At 42.2% G+C, this 20650-nt stretch overlaps 2 protein-coding genes across 2 annotated transcripts; one reads left to right on the plus strand and one right to left on the minus strand.

The window, feature by feature from the left end:
* Positions 1 to 365: 365 nt before the first annotated feature.
* On the plus strand, positions 366 to 8246 carry rgs7bpa (regulator of G protein signaling 7 binding protein a). The gene is made up of 6 exons (XM_068604440.1): positions 366 to 723; positions 1657 to 1823; positions 4732 to 4862; positions 5463 to 5607; positions 6786 to 6856; positions 7166 to 8246. Exons 1-6 carry the CDS (start codon positions 574 to 576, stop codon positions 7255 to 7257), a joined length of 756 nt encoding a protein of 251 aa, XP_068460541.1. The 5' UTR covers positions 366 to 573; the 3' UTR covers positions 7258 to 8246.
* A 917-nt stretch (positions 8247 to 9163) lies between these two features.
* On the minus strand, positions 9164 to 16819 carry c7a (complement component 7a). The gene is made up of 18 exons (XM_068604580.1): positions 16177 to 16819; positions 15946 to 16007; positions 15709 to 15787; positions 15396 to 15537; positions 15160 to 15304; positions 14941 to 15079; positions 14208 to 14351; positions 13880 to 14123; positions 13091 to 13198; positions 12823 to 12989; positions 12462 to 12690; positions 12062 to 12233; positions 11863 to 11950; positions 11272 to 11404; positions 10263 to 10451; positions 9984 to 10083; positions 9716 to 9900; positions 9164 to 9619 (listed from the first exon to the last, which is right to left on the minus strand). Exons 1-18 carry the CDS (start codon positions 16180 to 16182, stop codon positions 9414 to 9416), a joined length of 2538 nt encoding a protein of 845 aa, XP_068460681.1. The 5' UTR covers positions 16183 to 16819; the 3' UTR covers positions 9164 to 9413.
* Between the last annotated feature and the right edge of the window lie 3831 nt (positions 16820 to 20650).

Consider the following 20650-nt stretch of genomic DNA (forward strand, 5'->3'; position numbering starts at 1 on the left):
TTTTTGTTGGTATTTCTGCTTAATGGAAACGCGCAATCATAAAAAATGGTTGCATCTGGAGAATAATCGTGAATGCGACCGTCTCCTTCCGACATCGGTGCGTCAGAGGAGACACCTCAGCTAGCTGGACTCCCGGGGTTGGCTTGTGCGAAGTCTTCGCTGCGTGTGAGTGCACGGTGTGCTCGCTGGATTGAAGGTGACTTGCGCCCCGTCGCAGTCGAGGCAATGCGGAGAGGAGTCGCAGGCGCTCATCCGGCACTTTTTCTGCACTCCGAGGCTCGTCTGGGAAAATATTTGCTCCGTCTCCCACACTAGAGGAGGAGGAGAAGGGGGTGGAGGTGAGGGAGGGGGGGAGGAACGTGAGAGACAGACAGAGCAAAGACAATAATCGGGGTTTCAGCCCAGCCAGTAGTTGGCTGAGGTGAATTGAGCGTGTAAGTGGAAGAGGGAATAAGGTGAACAGTGAGGTGCAGGGTGGTGAGGCAGGAAGAGGGGAAGTGGTGGAGTTTTGGTGGGGGAAACAAGACCCAAACCGTTCTGTATTAGGGCTGTTTTATTAGTGGATGTGTATGCATGAGTTCTGCATCGAATGGGCGCAAAAACCGCCCCAGATCCGCCGGGAACATCTTCCAGATCGGCAAGCCTCCTTGCCGAGACCCAGAGAGGAGGGAGAGCACCGAAAGTACCCGCAAAGCCCAGCGCGTCGTGGCCGACTGCAGAATGGTAGGTTTGCGACACGTCAATGCCTGCATGGTGCCTCTGATGAAGATGTTATTAGCACAACCTTCCTTTGTTCTAGGACGATCGTTTATCCCGTGCATGCAAGGATGCACAGGCGACAGCTGTTAATAGCTGCAACGAGAGAAAAAAAGACTGTAACCCGGTGTGGGAGCCTGCAAATAGATATGTGTGCATTTGCATTGCTTTGTCGACAGTGAAAGCAAACAGATCACCTCTGCGTGCAGGTTGCTTGTGATTTGCATTTGGAGTGTGTTGGTGGTTCGGGGCTGATTTCAAAATGCTACGATCACCAGATTATCGAGATGTTCGTGATCACGGCTCATGCTTTCGACAGATGTTCCACACACATAGGTTGATCGTGTGTAAACCCTTTTTTTTTTTTTTATGCCCACCAGTTTTGGCCATGCAGCCTCGGTGAGTGCAGCAAGACGTTATGCAGGAGTTGCAGGAAAATGAGCGAAATAGTTGCACCTCAAGCTCTGAGCTTGTGCAAACAACCACATCTAGCATAATGGGACCTCCATTACCCACTTTGACTTCGTGGACTATTTTAATAGCAATGCTTCACGTGTTTGCTTCGTCACACGTTTCTCTAGCCATCAATGGACTTGCGTGACCACACATGTGCACGTTGGCAATACACAACAACTATTGAAGCACCACGTTGACGTTACTTGTCTCCAGTGTGGGGAGAAAAGGAGTACGAGGCTGAGTGTGCTCAGCATTCCTTCTGGTCTCACCCGTTTTCATGTTGACAAGTCAATACGCCGTCCAAGGATAAAGGTCATTCTCCTGCAGTGACCAGAACAGGAAGCAAGCAGAAGTTGTGTGTTGCATGTGTGCGGCGCTTACTTTGACTGAGTCGTGTTGGGAATAACTTCTTTTCTTTTTCCTCGTGTGATTTTAAAAACACAGGTCGTGCAAGAGTTCAACACGCTCGTGGCTCTGTACCGTGAGCTGGTCATCTCCATCGGGGAAATCACCGTGGACTGTCCTTCTTTACGGGCCGAAATGCTGAAGACCCGAACTAAAGGCTGCGAAATGGCGAGAGCGGCGCACCACAGCCTCTCCTTGATATCCGGGTGAGTTTGGCACAGACGCTGTCCGAGGTGCTGGAAAATAAGTCTGGCTCGTGCAGGAGGAGGGAGGGAGGGGGGTAAAGGAGGAGAGGGGGTGACGGAAGTGCATCAAATGGGACGCTCTGCAACATTGCTGCGCTTAAAGTTGTAAAGTAAAGCTTTTTTAGAAGATTTTTTGACACCAAAAATGCATCTCTGATTCGCATACGCATCCCCGTTTTAGGCACATGTGTATGCATTCAAGCCAGCTCTTCTACACTTCAAAAGAACCCATCTAGAACATGAGTTCAAGTACCAAAAAAAAAAGAAAGAAAGAAAAAGGAAAGCGTGACGTCTGTAATTGTTGGTGAGACAGCTTCACCAGGAATCAATCACAACAACATGCTGTAACTGACCGCTTCCCATTAGCCGGGGCCTAAAACGTTAATGCACAAAGTGGAACGCTTCCCGGGACTAATATCTGAGATAATAGTGTTAATAATCTGAATCCAATGACTTTTGCATTGCGTTTGCTCTTAATGTATTGTGAGTGTGTGCGGTTTTTTGTGTGGGTTGTGTCTCTGCTGTGGTTATTTGACCATTTAGAAAGCAGCATGCTTTTGAGCAATGGATGTTATTATATTATAGAGTGGAGAATATCTCAATGACGCAAATCCTTGGCTTCTTTCTTTGGAAAAGGAAACAAACAAAAAAAGATAATTGTTAAGAAATAGTCAAGGCAAAGTGATCAGAGGATTTAAGGTTGTTAAAATAGTGTTTAGTTTGTTTGTTAGAGGTTTTGTTGAAGACAGGGCGATGCAGCTATACGTGTCTGTTGACCTGGCCTGCACTCTCCACTGAGCACAACATATACTCCACATCGGTGCCAGTGGAAGAAGGGCAGAGTGAGGCTTGGGATTTGAAGGTCCTCACTGACATTAAGATGCCAGTTGACTTGGCACCCTGAAACATACTTAAATAACAATTGGACCGACTGAAGCCGTTGGTGAGAGGGATTTGGAAAGACGCTCAGCGGTGCTCGCTGCTTGCCAAAGCCCGGGCACTATTGGAACAATAACAGCATCCGGTTTAAAGCCCATCTTCTTCCTACATACACCTTTTTTTTTTTTTACCAGAAACCTGCCAAATCATTGAATGATCTCTATTAAATATTAGTCTGCCATATGCTTCATCGGCACAAGTTTAAATGTGTTAGACTGTACTCTGCTCCGCTCTGCAACCCGTTTCCTGGCTCAATAATTAATCCACTTGCTACATCTTACAGCGATTTAAGAATGCATATCCTTCACTGTCTGTTACATGCGTGACAAAATCTTTTCATTTAATGCACGGGCTTTGACCCGCATGTGCGTGACACACTCGTAGGGTGAGCCAGCAAGCACGTCGACTGCATGTTTCCTGCCATACGGAGGCAGGAATCCTTTAATAACATCTGATTCAAATCATTTGAGAAACAGAGCAGTTCACAGTGCAGAGCCTTTCTGCTCCGTGCTTCTTTTTTTTCATTATATGGCCCGTAATTATCCAGCTACAGTTATACCTCCAAGCCAACAAGTATCAATTATTGTCCCGTGCTTCAATTTTCTGCTGCTGCTGCATTGAAAAAAATAGATTCGTGTAGCAGCTTTAGAGAGAACTCTTGAGTTTCCACCGACGGCAGCGTCAACGTCGTTGTCACAATTCTCTAAGACCTCTTTCCCCTAAAAGCTCTGCGGGACCGTTTCAATGTCCGTCGACTAGACGCCGGGCCGGAATTAGACAGCGCAGATCATTCCCTTTTAATCAAATGAAGCCAGTGTGTCTGAATGGTTTGAGTGATGCAGGGCCTCTCCGATGTGCTGGAGGAAAGCTGATAAGCGGGGTAGCGTTGATGACAGCTCTGCTTGAGCAACATTACACTGCAGAAGGCAGCGCTGTGACAAAACAAGGATGGGAAGGGGACGCTCGCTGTTGGACGAGGGGAATGCAACAGCATGATTTGTGTGAAGAATATTTGCACCAGGTGCAAGTTTCACGCCTTTCATCGCTGTCACTTTCCCTGTGATATCACACCCACTGGCTCTCACCTGCTGTAATTCCCCCTTGAACACCAGATTGATATGGTTCTGAAGCGACTGCAGTCTTTTCAAACGCGAGTGATCTGCTCTGGGTGAGTACAAGAAATACTCACGCGAGGGGTTTTATGTTTGAACTTCTCCACTGCCTCCTATTTACACATACAGGTGTTTCAGGTGGTTAAACAACCAATAAATACGCACACGCAATAACATAATGGAGCAAAATTGTTATTTTAAAACCTTGTCTGCTGTTGACATCAATAAATAGAAACAGGTCAAAAGAAGCAGACGCCTCCTGTTTATTCACCCGAATGCAAACTCCATCTCAGTGAGCAAATAAATCTTCCTGTGTTGTGACTTATAAACACGGCGTCTCCCTTTAGTTTGTCACGGCGCTAGAGCCGGGTCGTTAAAGCTGGTTTAAATGTGGTAAACCTCGGAGATGTCGTTGAGTTCCTGTTCATCTTTTTTGTCCAGATGTTTCAAAAAATACAATTATGGAGGTGACATGTTTGGGTTGACTGTGAAATGAAGCGAATTCTAACTATTTTACTTTCCCGCCTCGCCACCCAAATCAGGCAATGTCTTGGCATTTTGATGCAGTTTGGGTTCAATATGCTGAGCATTGATCAAAGGAACTGCTACCAAGCGTCGGGTTAAGTTTAGCGCACACACATCCAGTGACTGAGCCCAACGAGTCTAAACTCATCTGTCAACTTTCGCTTCACTGAGATGTGAACTTTTTCGACAACGGAACCGTTGATTTTAATTTTTTTTTCGTGCCAATAAGTTGATTGTATCCAGAGTCCAGCCACCCCGTAACCTCTCTGTCTTCTCACTATGTGTCATTTCAGGCCAGGGGACGGGGAGATCCACCCTGAGATCTGTCGGCTCTTCATCCAGCTGCAGTGCTGTCTGGAGATGTACATCACCGAGATGCTCAAATCTGTCTGCTTGCTGGGCTCCCTGCAGCTCCACAGGAAAGGTTAATACACGGACGAGCCCCACGGCACAGCTTTTGAGTTTGTGTGCATGCGCATGCCTGCTAGTTCATATACGGCGCACTTTCTTTCTCTTTTTAAAAAGGTAGTTCATTGAACTCATTGAACTCCTTTTATATCAGGTCACAAGGTACAAATCAAGAAGAAAAACATGGTATAAATCCCCCCAAAATTACATGTTAGGTATCAAATTAAACATAAAAATCAGGGCGAGAATAATATATAACCCTCGTGTACGACCTCTGAACACAACTCAAACAATAAATAGGATTAGGGGTCGAGGGCTTAAAGGGCTACAATTAATGACAAAGAAAACAGATTTTAAAATACATACACAGGTGTAGTTACTTATTAACAGCTTTTAAAATTTGACATTATTCCAAATATCATCTAAAACATTCCTTCACTACCACCAGCAGCCTAATCAGAAAAACTAAATCTATGAGTGCAGATGGAAACAAGTGCTTTTGTACATGTTTAAGGAGGTTAACAAGTCATGTGATCAGATGGGTTATGTGGTTTTTTTTCGATGTTTATTGTCGTGGTGGCACATGTTCAGACTCGCTGCTCTCTGTGTGCTTCAGGTAAGGACTCCTGTGGCCCTCCCGGGGTGGAAAGTAAGACGGAGGAGAGCTCAGACATCCCCATCCTGGAGGACACGTCCTCGTCCCCCACTGACTTCCCTCAGCTCTTCTGGCTGGTGGCCACTGATATAGAAAACATAGAAAAGTAGGGAGAACAAAGCACCGTGTGTGTGTGTGTGTGTGTGTGTGTGTGTGTGTGTGTGTGTGTGTGTGTGTGTGTGTGTGTGTGTGTGTGTGTGTGTGTGTGTGGAAACATAATGCAAAGTATGCAAGAGAGACATTAACAGGTTGCTTTCTAACGATCATTTGTATACATATATACATATACATATATATATATATATATATATACATATACATATACATATATACATATATATATATATACATATATATATATATACATATACATATACATATATACATATATATATATATATATATATACATATACATATATATATATATATATATATACATATATATATATATATATACATATATATACATATATATATATACATATACATATATATATACATATACATATATATATATATATACATATATATACATATATATATATACATATATATATATACATATATATATACATATATATATATACATATACATATATATATATACATATACATATATATATATACATATACATATATATATATATATATACATATATATATACATATATACATATATATATATATATATATATATATACATATATATATACATATATACATATATATATATATGTATATATATACATATATACATATATATATATATGTATATATATACATATATACATATATATATATATATATATATATATATATATATACATATATACATATATATATATATATATATATATATATATATATATACATATATATATATATATATATATATATATATATATATATATACATATATATATATATATATATATATATATATATACATATATATATATATATATATATTTAATTGTATTTAACTCGATCCCACCTCAAGTCTTCCTCTTTTAACCTCACGATTAATGTCGAGGTGGCATCTCGTAGTCACTGTGCTTTTGTCAGTGTGTATTAAATTAGCTTCAGGAATTAGACAAATGCATTTTATCACGCAGAACACCATTTATTTAACATGTATTTTTAGATGACGCTGCAAAAAATGAGATAGGTGAGCGTTTGCCGAGGTTGTTTGTGTGTGTGTGTGTGTGTGTGTGTGTGTTTGTGTGTAAATCCACCGCATGAAAGATGCTCTACATCAAAGCCTGTATTTGTGTTGCTGCAGGGACATGAGGGAGATGAAGAACCTTCTCAGTAAACTCAGGGAGACGATGCCTTTACCATTGAAGAACCAAGGTAAGATAGAAAAAAGAAGCCAGCGCTTATTCAGCATCCCCATATTACACACATATTTGTTGTATTGTGTGACATCTTTTCATGTCTATAACGTTTTGTTCCTTGACTCCTGCACATCACTTTGTGACCTTTGTCTGTGATAAGTGCAATATAAATAAACTTTACTTTCATACACCTTCAATCCCGTAGAGCAGTGACACTTTCAGAGTCTTCGATGGTCAAAAATACACAAATACATCTCAAACTAACACACACACACACACGTCTAACTTGGCAGCGTTCTGCTCTGCGGTGTGTTCTTGTGCCCAGATGACAGCAGTTTGCTGAACCTGACTCCCTACCCGCTGGTCCGACAGAGGAAGAGGCGGTTCTTCGGGCTCTGTTGCCTGGTAACCAGCTAAGGGCCCCGCCTTCGTGGGTAGGAGGCGGCCACAAAGACACCATTACCCACAGTCCTTCACCACTTGTGTCTCCCGCCAATCTATTACTGCCATTTTCAAATAAATTGTCTCTTTCTCTTTTTTTTTTTTTTTTTTTTTTAAAAGGCTGTCCATTTTATAATTTTATTTTGTAATACAAAGAATAATTATAACTGCAATGTACTGAAAACGAAAGTCATGAACATATATTTTAAGATATTTTGCAACAAATTCTCCCTTTTTTTGGTAAATGACGTCGAGATGTCTGATTGTCCGATGTGAACGCGAATGAGAGGTCAGATGAAACAGTGTCAACGTTCATTTCACTCCCGCAAACCCGAGTGAATGAAATGATGATTCGTGTCAAGAAAAAAAGGGAATGTAATTGTCCGTTTTTGTCTGAAATAACGTGTTAACTTATGAATAGAAGCCATCTGAATACTTCAGGATGGCGCTTGCAAAGACAAAGTTCTGTCACCGTCTGTCTACGCTGAGATGAGGGGTTTGTGCAGAGTACGTTTGTCGTGTATAACAGTATCTGTTTTCTGTTTCTTGCTGTTTTTTCTTCTTAATGTACTTAATTTAGTCTTCCATAAACCAAGTACCTGTATCCAACTTTAAATTTCCAGCTTCAAAATGGAATATAATGATACAATACTCAAAAAGACAACTTCTTTGCACACAATATCTATCTATACATGGAGACATTAGGCTTGTATATACACATACTCTTTACGCAATGCTCTCTGGATTATTTTCAAAGATGGAGATGGTTAGTAATCAGTTTGTTGGTGTCCACTGGGAGGGTCTCCCTCTGTCTCAGGCGGTCCGGTGCAGACGGAGGCCGGGCAGCATGGGTCTTGCTTATTAATGATAGTGATCAATGTTTATGGCACGGTGAAGGTACAGTAGTCGAAGCTGATATAGGGTCATTTTACATTGTTAATAAAAACTTTTGTTATTGAAACGAATCAACTCGACTGTGGCGTTGTCTTGCATGCAATTCACTGAATCTTCCACCGGGTGGAGACAAACTACCAGAAATGTCACGTTTGTTTGACACATTGGAGTCAAACTGGAAGAAAAACAAAATGGTTTAGCTGCTCACCTTTTGCTGCTGGAATGGAGTATATTTTGTATTAGTGCTTGCTAGTGTCGTCATTGTCTACTGACAGCTGACATGATTTATTTCATAGAGACTTATCAACCCCAAAAATATGGCCAATTGTTATAAAATCCTAACATGCGGGTTAGTTGAATTATGATTTTAAACTGCAGATGAGTTTCTTTTAGCAAATGAGTGACATGTCTAATGAAAGCAGAGATACACAGGAGTCCCCCATACACCACAATATAATAAATAGTTTATATAACAGTATGCACACTCTAAACGATCAATAGCTCTGAATATAGACACTGCATATTGTTGGAGGATAAATGGTTGCTTTTTGGATTGAACCTCCCCTTTTTATCTTACAATACATCTTTATGGTATACTATAAAAAGACTGATTTGCAAACTCGACTATGACATTTTAATACAATACTAGACATTTGTATGTCTTTGTCTTTGACATATTAGCATATTATATCATTTATTTATTATTTATTCATATGGCATACTATACTGTGTCTAGTTTTTTTCCTGGCAATAAAACATGTATGGTATGATATTTTTATGGTACATAATCATATATATTTTTTACAATGTGTGTGTCATTTTATACAATGACTCGTTCACAAAATATGTTATACTATTTTATACAATAATATATTTTGACGTTTAATCTGATAACTATGGCATATGACATTTAATGGCATATTTTACTACGACCCTTTTTTGACCTTTTTATGGCATTCAACATTTTGCTTTTTTATGACGTCAAGTAGCTTTCTACACAGTTTACAGTCCGGTTTAGACACACATGCACTCACACTGTGGAAGGGCAAATACATTTACCAGTTTGGTATTTATTCATTCTTTTGATACAGTTTGACAGGATGGTCGTATCCATGCATAACAGAGTTCATTAATAATTTGGGGAAGCAGTAATAATACATGTAATACTAACCCAGTGGAAAAAATAGGAGGAGAGTGTTATGGACGATTAATGTGTAAAGGAAGGTGGAGATTTAAATTCATGTGGTCGAAGCCGCGTCTTCAGCAGTACAAGGCAGGATACTGACAACTGACACCTTTTCTCCCTTACACTGCCGCAGTCCTGTTTCACACTCGCTCATGGTCTGCGGCGCTGCGGTCGCTTCCTCCCCAACTTTCACGCAAACATTGAATCCCGGAGTTAAGCAATCTGCAGAGTCTTTGCAGCGACACTCGTCGGTTCGATCTGAAAGAATGGCGGGAAAGACCAACGGGATCAACTACTACAAACTGCAAATACGTCATCATTCATTGTTTGTAACTATCAGACGTCGTCCTCTACCGTCGCAGGTCTCCCACATGCGGCAGTTGGTGCAGCCTGTTGCGTGGCGCTCCGGCCACTTGCATGTGCTCTGCTCTGCTAGCATGCGCTTCTTCCCTGTGCACTGCAGAGCGTGCAGTTTGCAGACACTCACGAGGACAGAGTTTCTGTTCACGGGATCAGTGGCGCACACTTCCAAAGATGAACTGGTGACAAAAAAGCATGGTCAAACACCGTAACCACAGGCGCAAGCGAAGGAATGGAATACATCGCCCCCACAAAAAAGTACCTGCACTCAAAAGGCATTTTGCAAACACATTTTCCCCTGGAAGACTTCTCCCATGGTTTACATTGCACGGCAGGAAGGCTGCGTTGTTCTCGTGTGCTGACTGTGGGATACATAACAAGCACGCTTCCACGTTGCTGACATAGAAAATATAGCATATGGAACATTAAAGAATGGACAAAAAGTAGATGACAATATACTGCAGTCATATCGTGTTGCGCAGAAGCCCCAAGCAGACTGTTGGATGACTTAGAGGCCTATAAACCTTGAAGTGGACTGTACCTGGGCTGCATTTGATGTCTGCCGGGTCTGGTGTAAAATGCAGATTGAAGTCACATTTAATCGTTGGTTCTCCCAGCAGCTGTCTACCTGCTGGACAGGACAACGTGACTGTGTCCCCGATGCCATAGGCCCACTGTAAAGGAGAGGCTATGACGTCATCAGGGAGGAACTGCTTTTTGCACCTGGAGACTGAAAGAAATGTGGACTTCAACAGGGATCGTAAATGTTAAACTTCGGTTCTGTCCCACACAGGGTCCACCTTCTACTGGACTTTGGTCCGTGCTCACTGGAATGACACAGACCTGGCGTCCATGGTGGGAATGTGATGTTGTGGTGCACCTGAAATGTGTAATGTGGTATGCACGGTGTCTAGCGCCAGCCTTTTTTGACCCCCTGCAAGGTTAGACCCAAGTTTCGTTAAATACTTCTTGGGTTGGGCTGGAGCAACCTACTTCGCCGCCGCCGCCGAGTTATTAAGGTCGTCACATCCTGATTGGCTGGTTACGCTTATGCAAAAAAAGCCCCCCAGCAAAGATCGGCAGGCTTTGAAGTCAATTTTACAATTACAATTTCCCAGTGTTTCACGGGATGCCAGGCGCAAAAAAAAAAACTCTTCTCCAGAAAGTCTTACATTGGGGGGAAAGAGAGACGTAACTCAGTGGTCAATCAACTTCCCAGGGCGAACACTTGAAAAGACCTCATTTAAATCTTCAGGTCCGAAAAGTATTGAAATCCATTGTTATTGGATTGTAATTTCTCCGAGGCAAGACCGAGGGGTTAAGGGTTATGGATATTGCCCAGTGATGTGAAACATTGGCAGTAAATCTGGGTACTTTTAAGTACATTCTGTGTTGGGGAAGTCATGCGTGTTTAGTCCTTCATGCGTCACTTAAATAGGAATGAATGGGGTGACGACTCTGACGCTGTATCCAATTTTCTTTGTACACGCACAATGAAGTCCTTATTGAACTACGATTACAATATCCTGACCTTTGTTATAGGTACTCACCTGTGCACAGTCCAGGGAGGGCAGACCAGGTTTCATCAGCAGTGCATTCTGCGATGCTGTTACCAACCAGATGAAAACCGAGAGTACAGGTGTATTCAACCTTACTACCCACGAGGTAAATGTACTGAGGGTCCTGAGCATGTGGTGAGAAGAAGGGTATTACATTTTATGTCCAGAAATCACATACAAAGGAACAGAAATTAGGAGAGTGAATATAATTAACAAATGTGACTCTATGTCATTCAGTCAGGCTCATTTCCTTTTACTGGAGGCAAGTGAAATATGTAATTTCACATACACACAAAAACATTTCACACATTGGTTCCTGTTGTTTATCATGTTGGGTCTCCGCTTTAGAGGCTTCGTTATTATATTAATCAAAAGACATGTATCCGTATACAAATGTGGGTGTGTAGATTTGGTAAATTGGGCTGACAGACAAAAATAATAACACATGAGAAGTGACACTAAACTGTGTCCTTCTTGGTCCTACTGACCCCAAACTGTGAAATCAACTCTTGGGATCATGAAAATATTCAATCTTTGCAACAGTTTGTGATGGGATGTACGGTAAATTGAAGTGGTCTTCACCAGAACGCGGCCGTTGATGAGAACAGGTGGGTTTCCACACATCAGTCCTGCTGAGAGAGTTCGGTCAAAGCAATGAGGCTCCGTGGTTCTGTAGAAAAAGTTTGAAAAAAAATCAAGATGTTACACGGCGTTGGTGGTGGGTGTCGTAAACGTTACAATAGTGTGTTGCGAAATGACACTTCATCTCGCTTAATCTGACTTTAGCTTTTGCAGCTCTCGGTCCTCGCAGTCGGACGCCTCGCTGGGTTCTCCGACGCATTGTTCCCCTCCGTTCTGAGGAGTGGGGTTAGAGCAGGAACGTGTCCTTGTTCTCCGAACCCCGGAGCACACCGACCAGTCCGACCAGCAGGCCCAACCGCCGCGGACCACTCCTTTAATGGGCCGAAGCGGAAAGACAGAACGAGGGAGAAAGTGGGGGAATATATTGCAGTGATGACTGCAACAAAGAAATATTCCATCATCTCATCTGACCCTCAGAAAAGAATCGAACAGAGCCTGAATCCCAAAATGTGAACGAACTCCTTCCAACATATCAAACCACCCAGAGACCTAAGTGACAGCAGTTGTAAAGAACCTGTCAAAAAAAATGGCGCACCCACCCGGCTGACCCTGCGCTTCACTCCCCTGCTCACAGGCCGGTCCCGATGTGCCAGGCTTACAGACGCATTTGCATTCATCTCCAGCCATGACAAGCAGCCCATTGTTGCCGCAGGGCCGGCAGTGGCAGGTGTCGCTCTCGCTCAGGTAGCGCTCTGTGGCCCGGCGAAGGTGGAGTCTCTTCAACCCGGCGCACTGAACCTCTTTCACCAGCTCGTGCAGCGGCCGCAGCTGCACAAAAAAAAAACAACAACAAGAGAGACGTCGGAGCGTTGTTTGATAGGATGACCCGAAGGTCACATGAGCGCGTCCTACGGGGTCGTGCTTTTAAGAGTTCAAAGTGCTTATTTTACTCCCCCTCACTGTTTGATTTGTGACATCTGGGAATAATTTAACAGACTCAGCCCAGTTGGAGTACATTTCCCAGTTCCTGTCCGGATCAGAGAGCCGCACGCTCGCCAGTGCTGCGATATGTTGGACGTCTCCTCCCTGCGCGTTCACTTTTTTCACATTATTGCTTCTGGAAGTATCTGTTTTCGGAAAAGGTTTGCAGAAGGATGACAGAATGATTCAGACATGGAAAGTGGTTTCAGACGCTGGTATGTTTTCTAGTGTTAACATAAAATTGTACCTCTGTGTGATGTGGCGTCATGTTGAGCTCTCTTGCAGTCCACATGCTTGATGGGGAATATGAGAAGCCAACGTTCAGTCTTTTCACAGCCGTCATTGCTTGTGTTGACTTGGAACGGGAAATTAAAAGAAAAAGACAATGAAGAGTCAGAAATTAACAGCAGGATGGAGGCAGCGCTTCATGAAATCCAACCGGATATTTAGATTGACAATTGAAAAAAACTAGTAAAACTTCTATTACAATTTAATTTAACCACAGTTTGTGTCGTTACATTTACCCTCTGAACATCTAAAAATGTAAATAATGTCTTTGTTATTTTATATAATACATGTTTTGTAATTGTTTTTATTTGTGACCTACACGTTGGTTATGCCATGTTGCGGTTAAATACATGAAAAATAGTCTGAGGAACCATTTTTAAATGCATCAGGAAACATATTTATGACATATTTATTGAAATTTTGCTGTAAATATCATCAAACGTTTCATTCATTCATTCTAGATTAAGTTATTTGCACATTTGAAATGTGTTTTCAAATACAAAATAAAAAAATTCTGATGAAATACACTGGAAATTCCAGAAAAATGCATTTTCTTTCAAATATATAATGTAAATATATAATTTAGGTGACAGTATGTGAGGTTAAAGGTATTTTAAACATGTTCCAACATGTTCCATAGTGGAAACTAACTAACAAACACAACATGCTGAATTTGTCCGGCCGATGAAACTCACTACTCTTTGATTCTTGCATATCCTGCGGCTGCTGATAATAAATGAATCCTCACCCGCTGCGTGTTCAGTTTCTTCATCGATCTTGGCGACGACCTTGAAGGAGCCTCCGAGCTTTCCTTCGGACAGGTAGTGCGTTCCGAACCTCTGTAAAACCGTCCTGTAGGCGGCGTAGTCGTAGACTAACGGGAGTTTGACCAGCGCCTTCCAGAGCGCCTCAGATAGTAGGAGGTACTGATGCGAGTTGCTCTGGAACTGAGCTACCTCGATGTCACTCTTCAGAACCAATAGTTTTTGGGTCTGGAAGGAAACACGTCACTGGATAAGTTTGATTTTCGAGCTTGGTTTTCATTTATCACTGGGATTTTTAGGCTCGACACACACCTGGGTACTGTCCTGCGCCTCGTCAAAGTCATAGTTGTCATATCCTGTCGTGGTCCCGGTCACTTTCTGTCTGTTGACAATGTCCTTCGCATAGTGCCATTTACTGGTGTATATGTCATCACTGAAGTCATTCTGAGGTGTATCCTGAGAACGGCACAGGTTTCACAGTGTTGACTTCACAAGGGTGAGGGTTAAGCAATCTTAGGAAAATGAAATAAATGTGCACAGAAACGTTCAAAAAAATACCCTGTGGAGTTTTTTGGCCTCTAACTTCCCAGCATTCACAGGTCTTTACAAGACTGTCTCTCCTATCTGCAGCATCGGTTATAACACTTCAAACTAACTATGCTGAGCACTGAAATCCTTCTTTGACGCGTCTTTGTGTGTCTCCTCCTTGAAGGCTCAGCCATCGCCACATTCAAAGAGCTTTAGTGGCCAAAGAATGAACCCCGATTACAAAATGCATTGCTACGAATGCAGTGATAAAAAGAGCAAAAGAAGACAAAGGCTGCAAGTGTGTCTAACTAAAACTAATTTGCAAATCTTTTATCAGGTAGAAAATAATCGCTTTGTGTCAAAAGGCCTTAAGGATGCTGAGACGTGTTGAATCTAAACAAAGCTGTGGTCATGGACCATCAACACTCTGCAGGGTACCTTCACAGTGAAGAGGGAGAGCGCTCCAAGAGGCGCATCGATCATAATTGCAACTCTAGATGTGTCCTGAGTGACCAACCATGGAGCTGTACCGAACGGTACTCAGGGGCAGTCTGTAGAGAGCACTGTGGACACCGCTGTAGATGACGCGACACTGTCCCCCAAAGCTCTTCGTGTCGATGACGGGGCCCCTCCGCTGCCCCGACACCACATCAAATCTACAGAAAGCATCCCAATGTTAAGCACACACCTGCTTCCGTGTTAAGCGCGTGGGGCGCACAAACGACTGCTCACTTACCCGAGTCCCAGGAGCTCAATGTTAGGCGGGCGAACCGACTTTAGGCATACAATGTGTTTTACAACGTCACAGAAACGTTCGTCATATTCGTCTCCCTCGCAGTCCGGATCACCGTTGCACATCAGCGACCGGCTGATGCACTTCCCTGTGGGTTTAGAAGACAGACACGCCGCTCTCTGTGATGGTTATTTACAATCATGTACGATTATGGGCTTGAGCAGAGTGTATTTTCTGACCAGATAGACAGCGAAACCTGTCTCCACATCCGGGCTCTGTGGGGCAGACGTGTCTGGTGTTGCAGGTCCTGGTCTCAGTCCGCTCCCCATCGCAGGCGCTCTCTTCAATTTGAGCGTACGGAGACAGAGATCGGCTTCTCGTCTGTGACGTACCACAAGTTGGCAAAGAAATGTAAAACATATACAATAACAAGCATGTCAATTAGGAAAGTACCTTTATCACATTCTACAGTGTGTTTAACTACTTGAAGTGTGCTAATAATTACTTAGACAGAGAGGTACACTGGTCAATACGATAATGAATTGTCCTAACCTGTAATTTGGTGCAGCTGTCACACTCTGACCAGTCACCATAAGGCTCCCACGGGCAGTCAACTCGCTGGTTACAAAACCTTGAGAATGCCATTTTAAATCAAAGTATTTAATAATGAAATCAAATAAGTGCAATAAAACCACCAAAAAAAAAATCATTGTTGTTATCATTTGTGTCGTTTATCATTTTTTGTATTATTTTTTTAATGTTGAAACAGTAGAGCATTAACAGATTTACCCCTTGGAAGTGAAAAGAAAAAGCAGCCATGGCAGCGCTGCTGAGGAGAGTTGCGTAATGCTCTGAGGAAGTGAAGAAGAGAATAGGAAAGCAGACAAGGAGACAAGGAGAGATGAGCGGTTTCACAAAGTAAACGCTCAAATACTCAAAATCAAATCTTAGTTTGTTCTGCGGAAAAACCTGAAAAATGTTCTTGTGATTTTCAGGGTATTGAGGGTGAAGTCTACTTGCCTTCATGGTGAGCGAAGAGTCTCGAGGAGGCGCCGCCGTTTTGTTCTAGTCCGGGAGTCGAACTCTGAGAGGAACATTCCTTGGAACGCTTTGGGTTTCATGACGTTGATTTATTTATCTGTGTGTGTGTGTGTGTGTGTGTGTGTGTGTGTGTGTGTGTGTGTGTGTGTGTGTGTGTGTGTGGAACAAAAGAAAAGAACATATTTTTGGAACTACTGCTGCCAAAATGCTTATTGTGAAACTGAAAAAAAAACTCCTCTTGGAGTGAAAATCTCGATCTGCTGTTCTTCTTCAGACATTTATTATTGAGCGTCCAATTTCTTTTTTACTAACGATAAACGTGTACTTAGCCCAAAAAAAAAAAAAAAAAAAAAGGGGTCTGTCTCCAGACATGATCATTCTGGTATAACTCTGGCCTATTTTGCGTTTCTTGAAACCAATACAATCCTCTGGGGCAGTGCTAAGCACAGCGCGCAGCGACGATGACCCTGCAAAATAGAGAGCAGAAGAAGAAGGGATGCTGCGGCCTGGCAGACTTATACGTGACGCTTTTATCCACAGCGACTTACAATAAGTGCATTCAACCATGAGTACAAAAATACAAGAATCAAGAAAGAACAATTTTCTTTAAGAAAGCAAAACTACATAGTGTGATAAGCAAGTGCCATTTAAGAGCTACTTTAGTGCTACTTCAGTGCAGACTACCCCGGCTACTCTTGTACTGTAAAAAAAACCAACCTCAAAGACAGAGAGTGCACTTTCTGTGAGAGTGCATCAAGACAATGCTTCATGAGGGAATTGGACGCGAAAATGCTTTTCCTACAACGGCAGATCAAAATGTGAAAAATAGCCGTCCAGTAAAAGGTGAAGGCGATGTCATGTTGGAGCCGATGACCCTCCATTTAAACCCAATCGGCACATCCAGGACATCTCACGGCACGTTACACTTTGGCTCAAAAGTGAATGCTTTTTCAAAGGTCACTTTAAAAAAAACTATGTAGTCAGACAAAGAATCGACTTTATTGGCATGAATGTCTCTACATAGAAGGATTTGTTTTCGCATTTTTCACCGTGTACACATACAGAGTCATAACGGCTTGGAACAAGGACAATATAGCAAAGATAGACTGGACCAATATGTACACAAGTGTGTGTGTGTGACCTTTTTTGTAACATATAACATGACTCTTGTTACCTTTTAGTTACATTATTCTATTATGACCTTTTTTTTAAACTTTTGTTATGCATTTTTTTATGACTTTTGTGACACTATATATTGTCTTTATACTTTTTCAAAAAAAATAATGACCCTTCAGCAGGTCAACTCTTGTAGCCTTGAGGAGACGCTGATGGGATGATGCAGTTCAGTTTGGATTTGGAGTGATGCGGTCCATGAATTACCTTGTACCATGAGCATCACGCCCTTTCAATATGTCATGTCATCATAGGCCACACCAAAAAGTCACAAAGTCACCAACCTCTTCCTGAGGTGTTGGTTTCTCCACTCTGCACTGGAGGAGATGTAGGCGACAGATGACAAAGATGACGCGTTGCAAGGTGAACACTTCCTGTGTTGAAACTGTCCATCGTGGCATGTTTGCTTCTCTCATTCATCCCCCTACCTCGTGTTTGGAAATCTCACAGATTGGATTATATGTGCACAATACATCTACATTTTCTGTTGCTCACACAAGATATTTACACAGATGCCAGCCATGCTTGGCATCGCAAACAAGTATGCGTATGAGTGTGTGTCGCAGAGACAAAGAAAGGGCTCCAACAAAGAACATTTTTCCTGACTTGTCCGTCTGAAAAATGTCATTTCAGAGTGAGAATGTTCAGAAGATATGTGGTTGGTGACTATCTGGCAAAATAATCCGGCGTAATCTGTGTTCACATTCCTTTCTGCCAACGGAGTGAAGGAGCAGTGTGAAGGATTTAGTGACAGCGAGCGTCCAACTGAGTTTAAGGATTTCATGGATTTGAAGTTTGAAGATACAAACAGATGTCATTTCCTTTGACACAGAGTACAAACCACTAAAATAAATGTATATTGTCATTTCTAACTTGTTTAAAAAGGAGAGATTCAATGACAGCCTGTATAAACAAAACCTTTCTCCACGGAGACACAGCATGAAAACAGACGATTGAGATGTGGTATAGTCGAGTAAACACTGGAGGGCAATAGAGATTTGAGAACCGTTTCCCCTCCATGGCTGAGACGTTCAAGGCTGAGCCAACTCAGTAAGTAAGGAGAGGACATTTTTGAGGGAAAACTGCATATAGCTAAGGATCCATTAGGCCATTCAGATCAATCCAGATTGTAATGATTTGTCCACATGTTGAAAGAGACAGAGAAAAAAAGAGGTTGCATGAAGAAGTGAGAACCAGATATGCAGGGTCTCTTGCAGCCATATTTGAGTTTTTTCTGCTTTTTAATGAGGAAGCGTTCCCCTATTTGTACCAGGAATCCACATCGCTGTCTAATTATGGGTATATATCTGCTGTCACAGCCAGACAGGAGGCTATACTGTGCATATCTATCACATACTGGCAGCTCAAAAGCGAATACCACTGAGCTTGAGTGTTCCCGTGAAATGCCTTTTTTTTTTTTTTGTGGCAGCCTTAGGGTAGACGAGGTTGTGTTAGTGAGCGTTGATTCCTGTCATTCGGTTAGAGAACTACGCAAGAGACAATTTTATCCTGGCCACAAATTTAGGATGTCAAATTAACGTGCAGCTCAAAATGAGTTGCAACAGGCAAAAAAACAGGTTTTACTACAGTGGTGATGGCAGTTTGTGAATGCAAATATATTCCCTGGCCCTTAACAGCAGAGAGAAATACAAAGCTCAGACAAACACTTCTTGGCAACAATCTCAGCCCTGCATTCACAGAAGAATTAAGCCCCCTCAAGTTAAGCATCTTATTCCAGAGCAATTTTCCAGGTACAGCAACTTTAGAGCAATGCAGAAATTGCATGGCATTTCTCTACTTTGTCATCTCCGGGTAAATGGAAAAGCGAGCTTTCTATCCGACAATATACAGCCGTATCATTTGTTCCCAAATACTGTGCAGATATATATCATTTTATTCAACACCTGTCAGAAACCAGACGGTCTCTAGATAACGACATCATTCTAATGTTTTGAGGAAAATGGATCTCGCGGATCTCACGCCAACATACACAAACAAGAAAGGTCAGGTCAAAACACAAGGGGTGCTTACGTTGTGCATATCAAACTGAGCCAATGACTACGAAAGTGATTTCCTGTATTTCTGAAATGACCACCCGATGCTTAATGACTCGCTACTGTACAGCAGCGAGCCAAGTCCCCGCACTTGGGGCTAGAATAACAGTTGGCTCAGATAATAGGCCACCAGACCGTGCCCTCTATTAGCGCCGCTTCGGTGAGCCTCATGATGTTCAGAGGGCATTTTTGACCGCCATCTGCCCTGGAAGTTTGGTCTGCCAGCGAACAACAGGCTGTGAGAGACGGAGACAGACTGAGTCAATGAACACGGAGCTTACGTGCTCTCCTCCAGAATAAACCGCACCGATATTTCAACAGGCCTTCATCACTGTGACGTGTGTCCTGATAGCCATGCTGGTTTAAAACTATACTGTTTGTAACGGCTACCTCCCTGGTTTAACTTTACCATCTGTCAATGAGGAAGAGAATAAATCATGTATCTATATTTATACATACATATATATGAAAGAGATATTCAAAACATTTTCAAGCTTATCAAAAAATCTGTCATACAGCGATTAATAACAACTTTATCTGTTCAAGGTCGTTAAACAAAGCCAATGGTTCCCCAACCGAGGGGTCTCTTTCGAAAATATCTGAGTTTTATTCTGAAATTCGGGATAATTCTACCTCCTAAAAGCTTTCAGAAGTACACATCACTTTTGTCGCTGCAGTAATAGACCATCCTTCCTTTGTAGGTTAAAAACAATTGTCTAATGTATGTAAACGGCAAAAATAACACTCTAAAAGATGAACGTATTGCCACAAAGCCTTATTTTTCTTAGTTCATGAAAAAGCCGGCGTTTTGTAAATCCGTGTTGTTCAACCGACAACAGCAATAGCAAGATATATAGCCTGAGAAAAAGGGTTACAAGTTGTTCCACACAAAGAGTCACAGGCCAAAAGTGTTAAAAAAAAAAAAAAAATCCAACAAACACACAAGTCAAAATGAATTTGGAGCTGTGAGAGAAAATAGAAAAACATCCCGTCTCGTATGGAGAAAGAAAAACCGACGCCAAAGTTAAGCCGAACTCTTTGACTGTAACACAAAGTGGTAACGATCTGCGGTGAACAAGGTCGTAAACCAGCAGGCAGCTCTGGCCGCTGGCCCTTTCAGACGGGATGACACAATTAACTTGAACTCTACTTGCTCTCTCCGTCCCCTTGCTGTGAGTGTTGCCTGCTGCCTACCTTTGTCCGCTTGCTGTTTGCATGTCTGACTG

The sequence above is a fragment of the Clinocottus analis genome, unplaced genomic scaffold (assembly GCF_023055335.1).
Source record: "Clinocottus analis isolate CAN_PGR_092001 unplaced genomic scaffold, fCliAna1.0.p SCAF_7, whole genome shotgun sequence".
NCBI lineage: Eukaryota > Metazoa > Chordata > Actinopteri > Perciformes > Cottidae > Clinocottus > Clinocottus analis.

Coding starts and splice junctions, on each gene's coding strand:
- c7a (XM_068604580.1), bottom strand. Junction 14,124..14,207: donor AGGCGCAGGACAGTACCCAG/GTGTGTGTCGAG, acceptor GTTTCCTTCCAG/ACCCAAAAACTATTGGTTCT. Junction 9,901..9,983: donor AAAATGCCTTTTGAGTGCAG/GTACTTTTTTGT, acceptor TTTTGTCACCAG/TTCATCTTTGGAAGTGTGCG.
- rgs7bpa (XM_068604440.1), top strand. CDS start 574: ATGAGTTCTGCATCGAATGGGCGCAAAAACCGCCCCAGATCCGCCGGG. Junction 4,863..5,462: donor CCTGCAGCTCCACAGGAAAG/GTTAATACACGG, acceptor TGTGTGCTTCAG/GTAAGGACTCCTGTGGCCCT. Junction 5,608..6,785: donor GATATAGAAAACATAGAAAA/GTAGGGAGAACA, acceptor GTGTTGCTGCAG/GGACATGAGGGAGATGAAGA.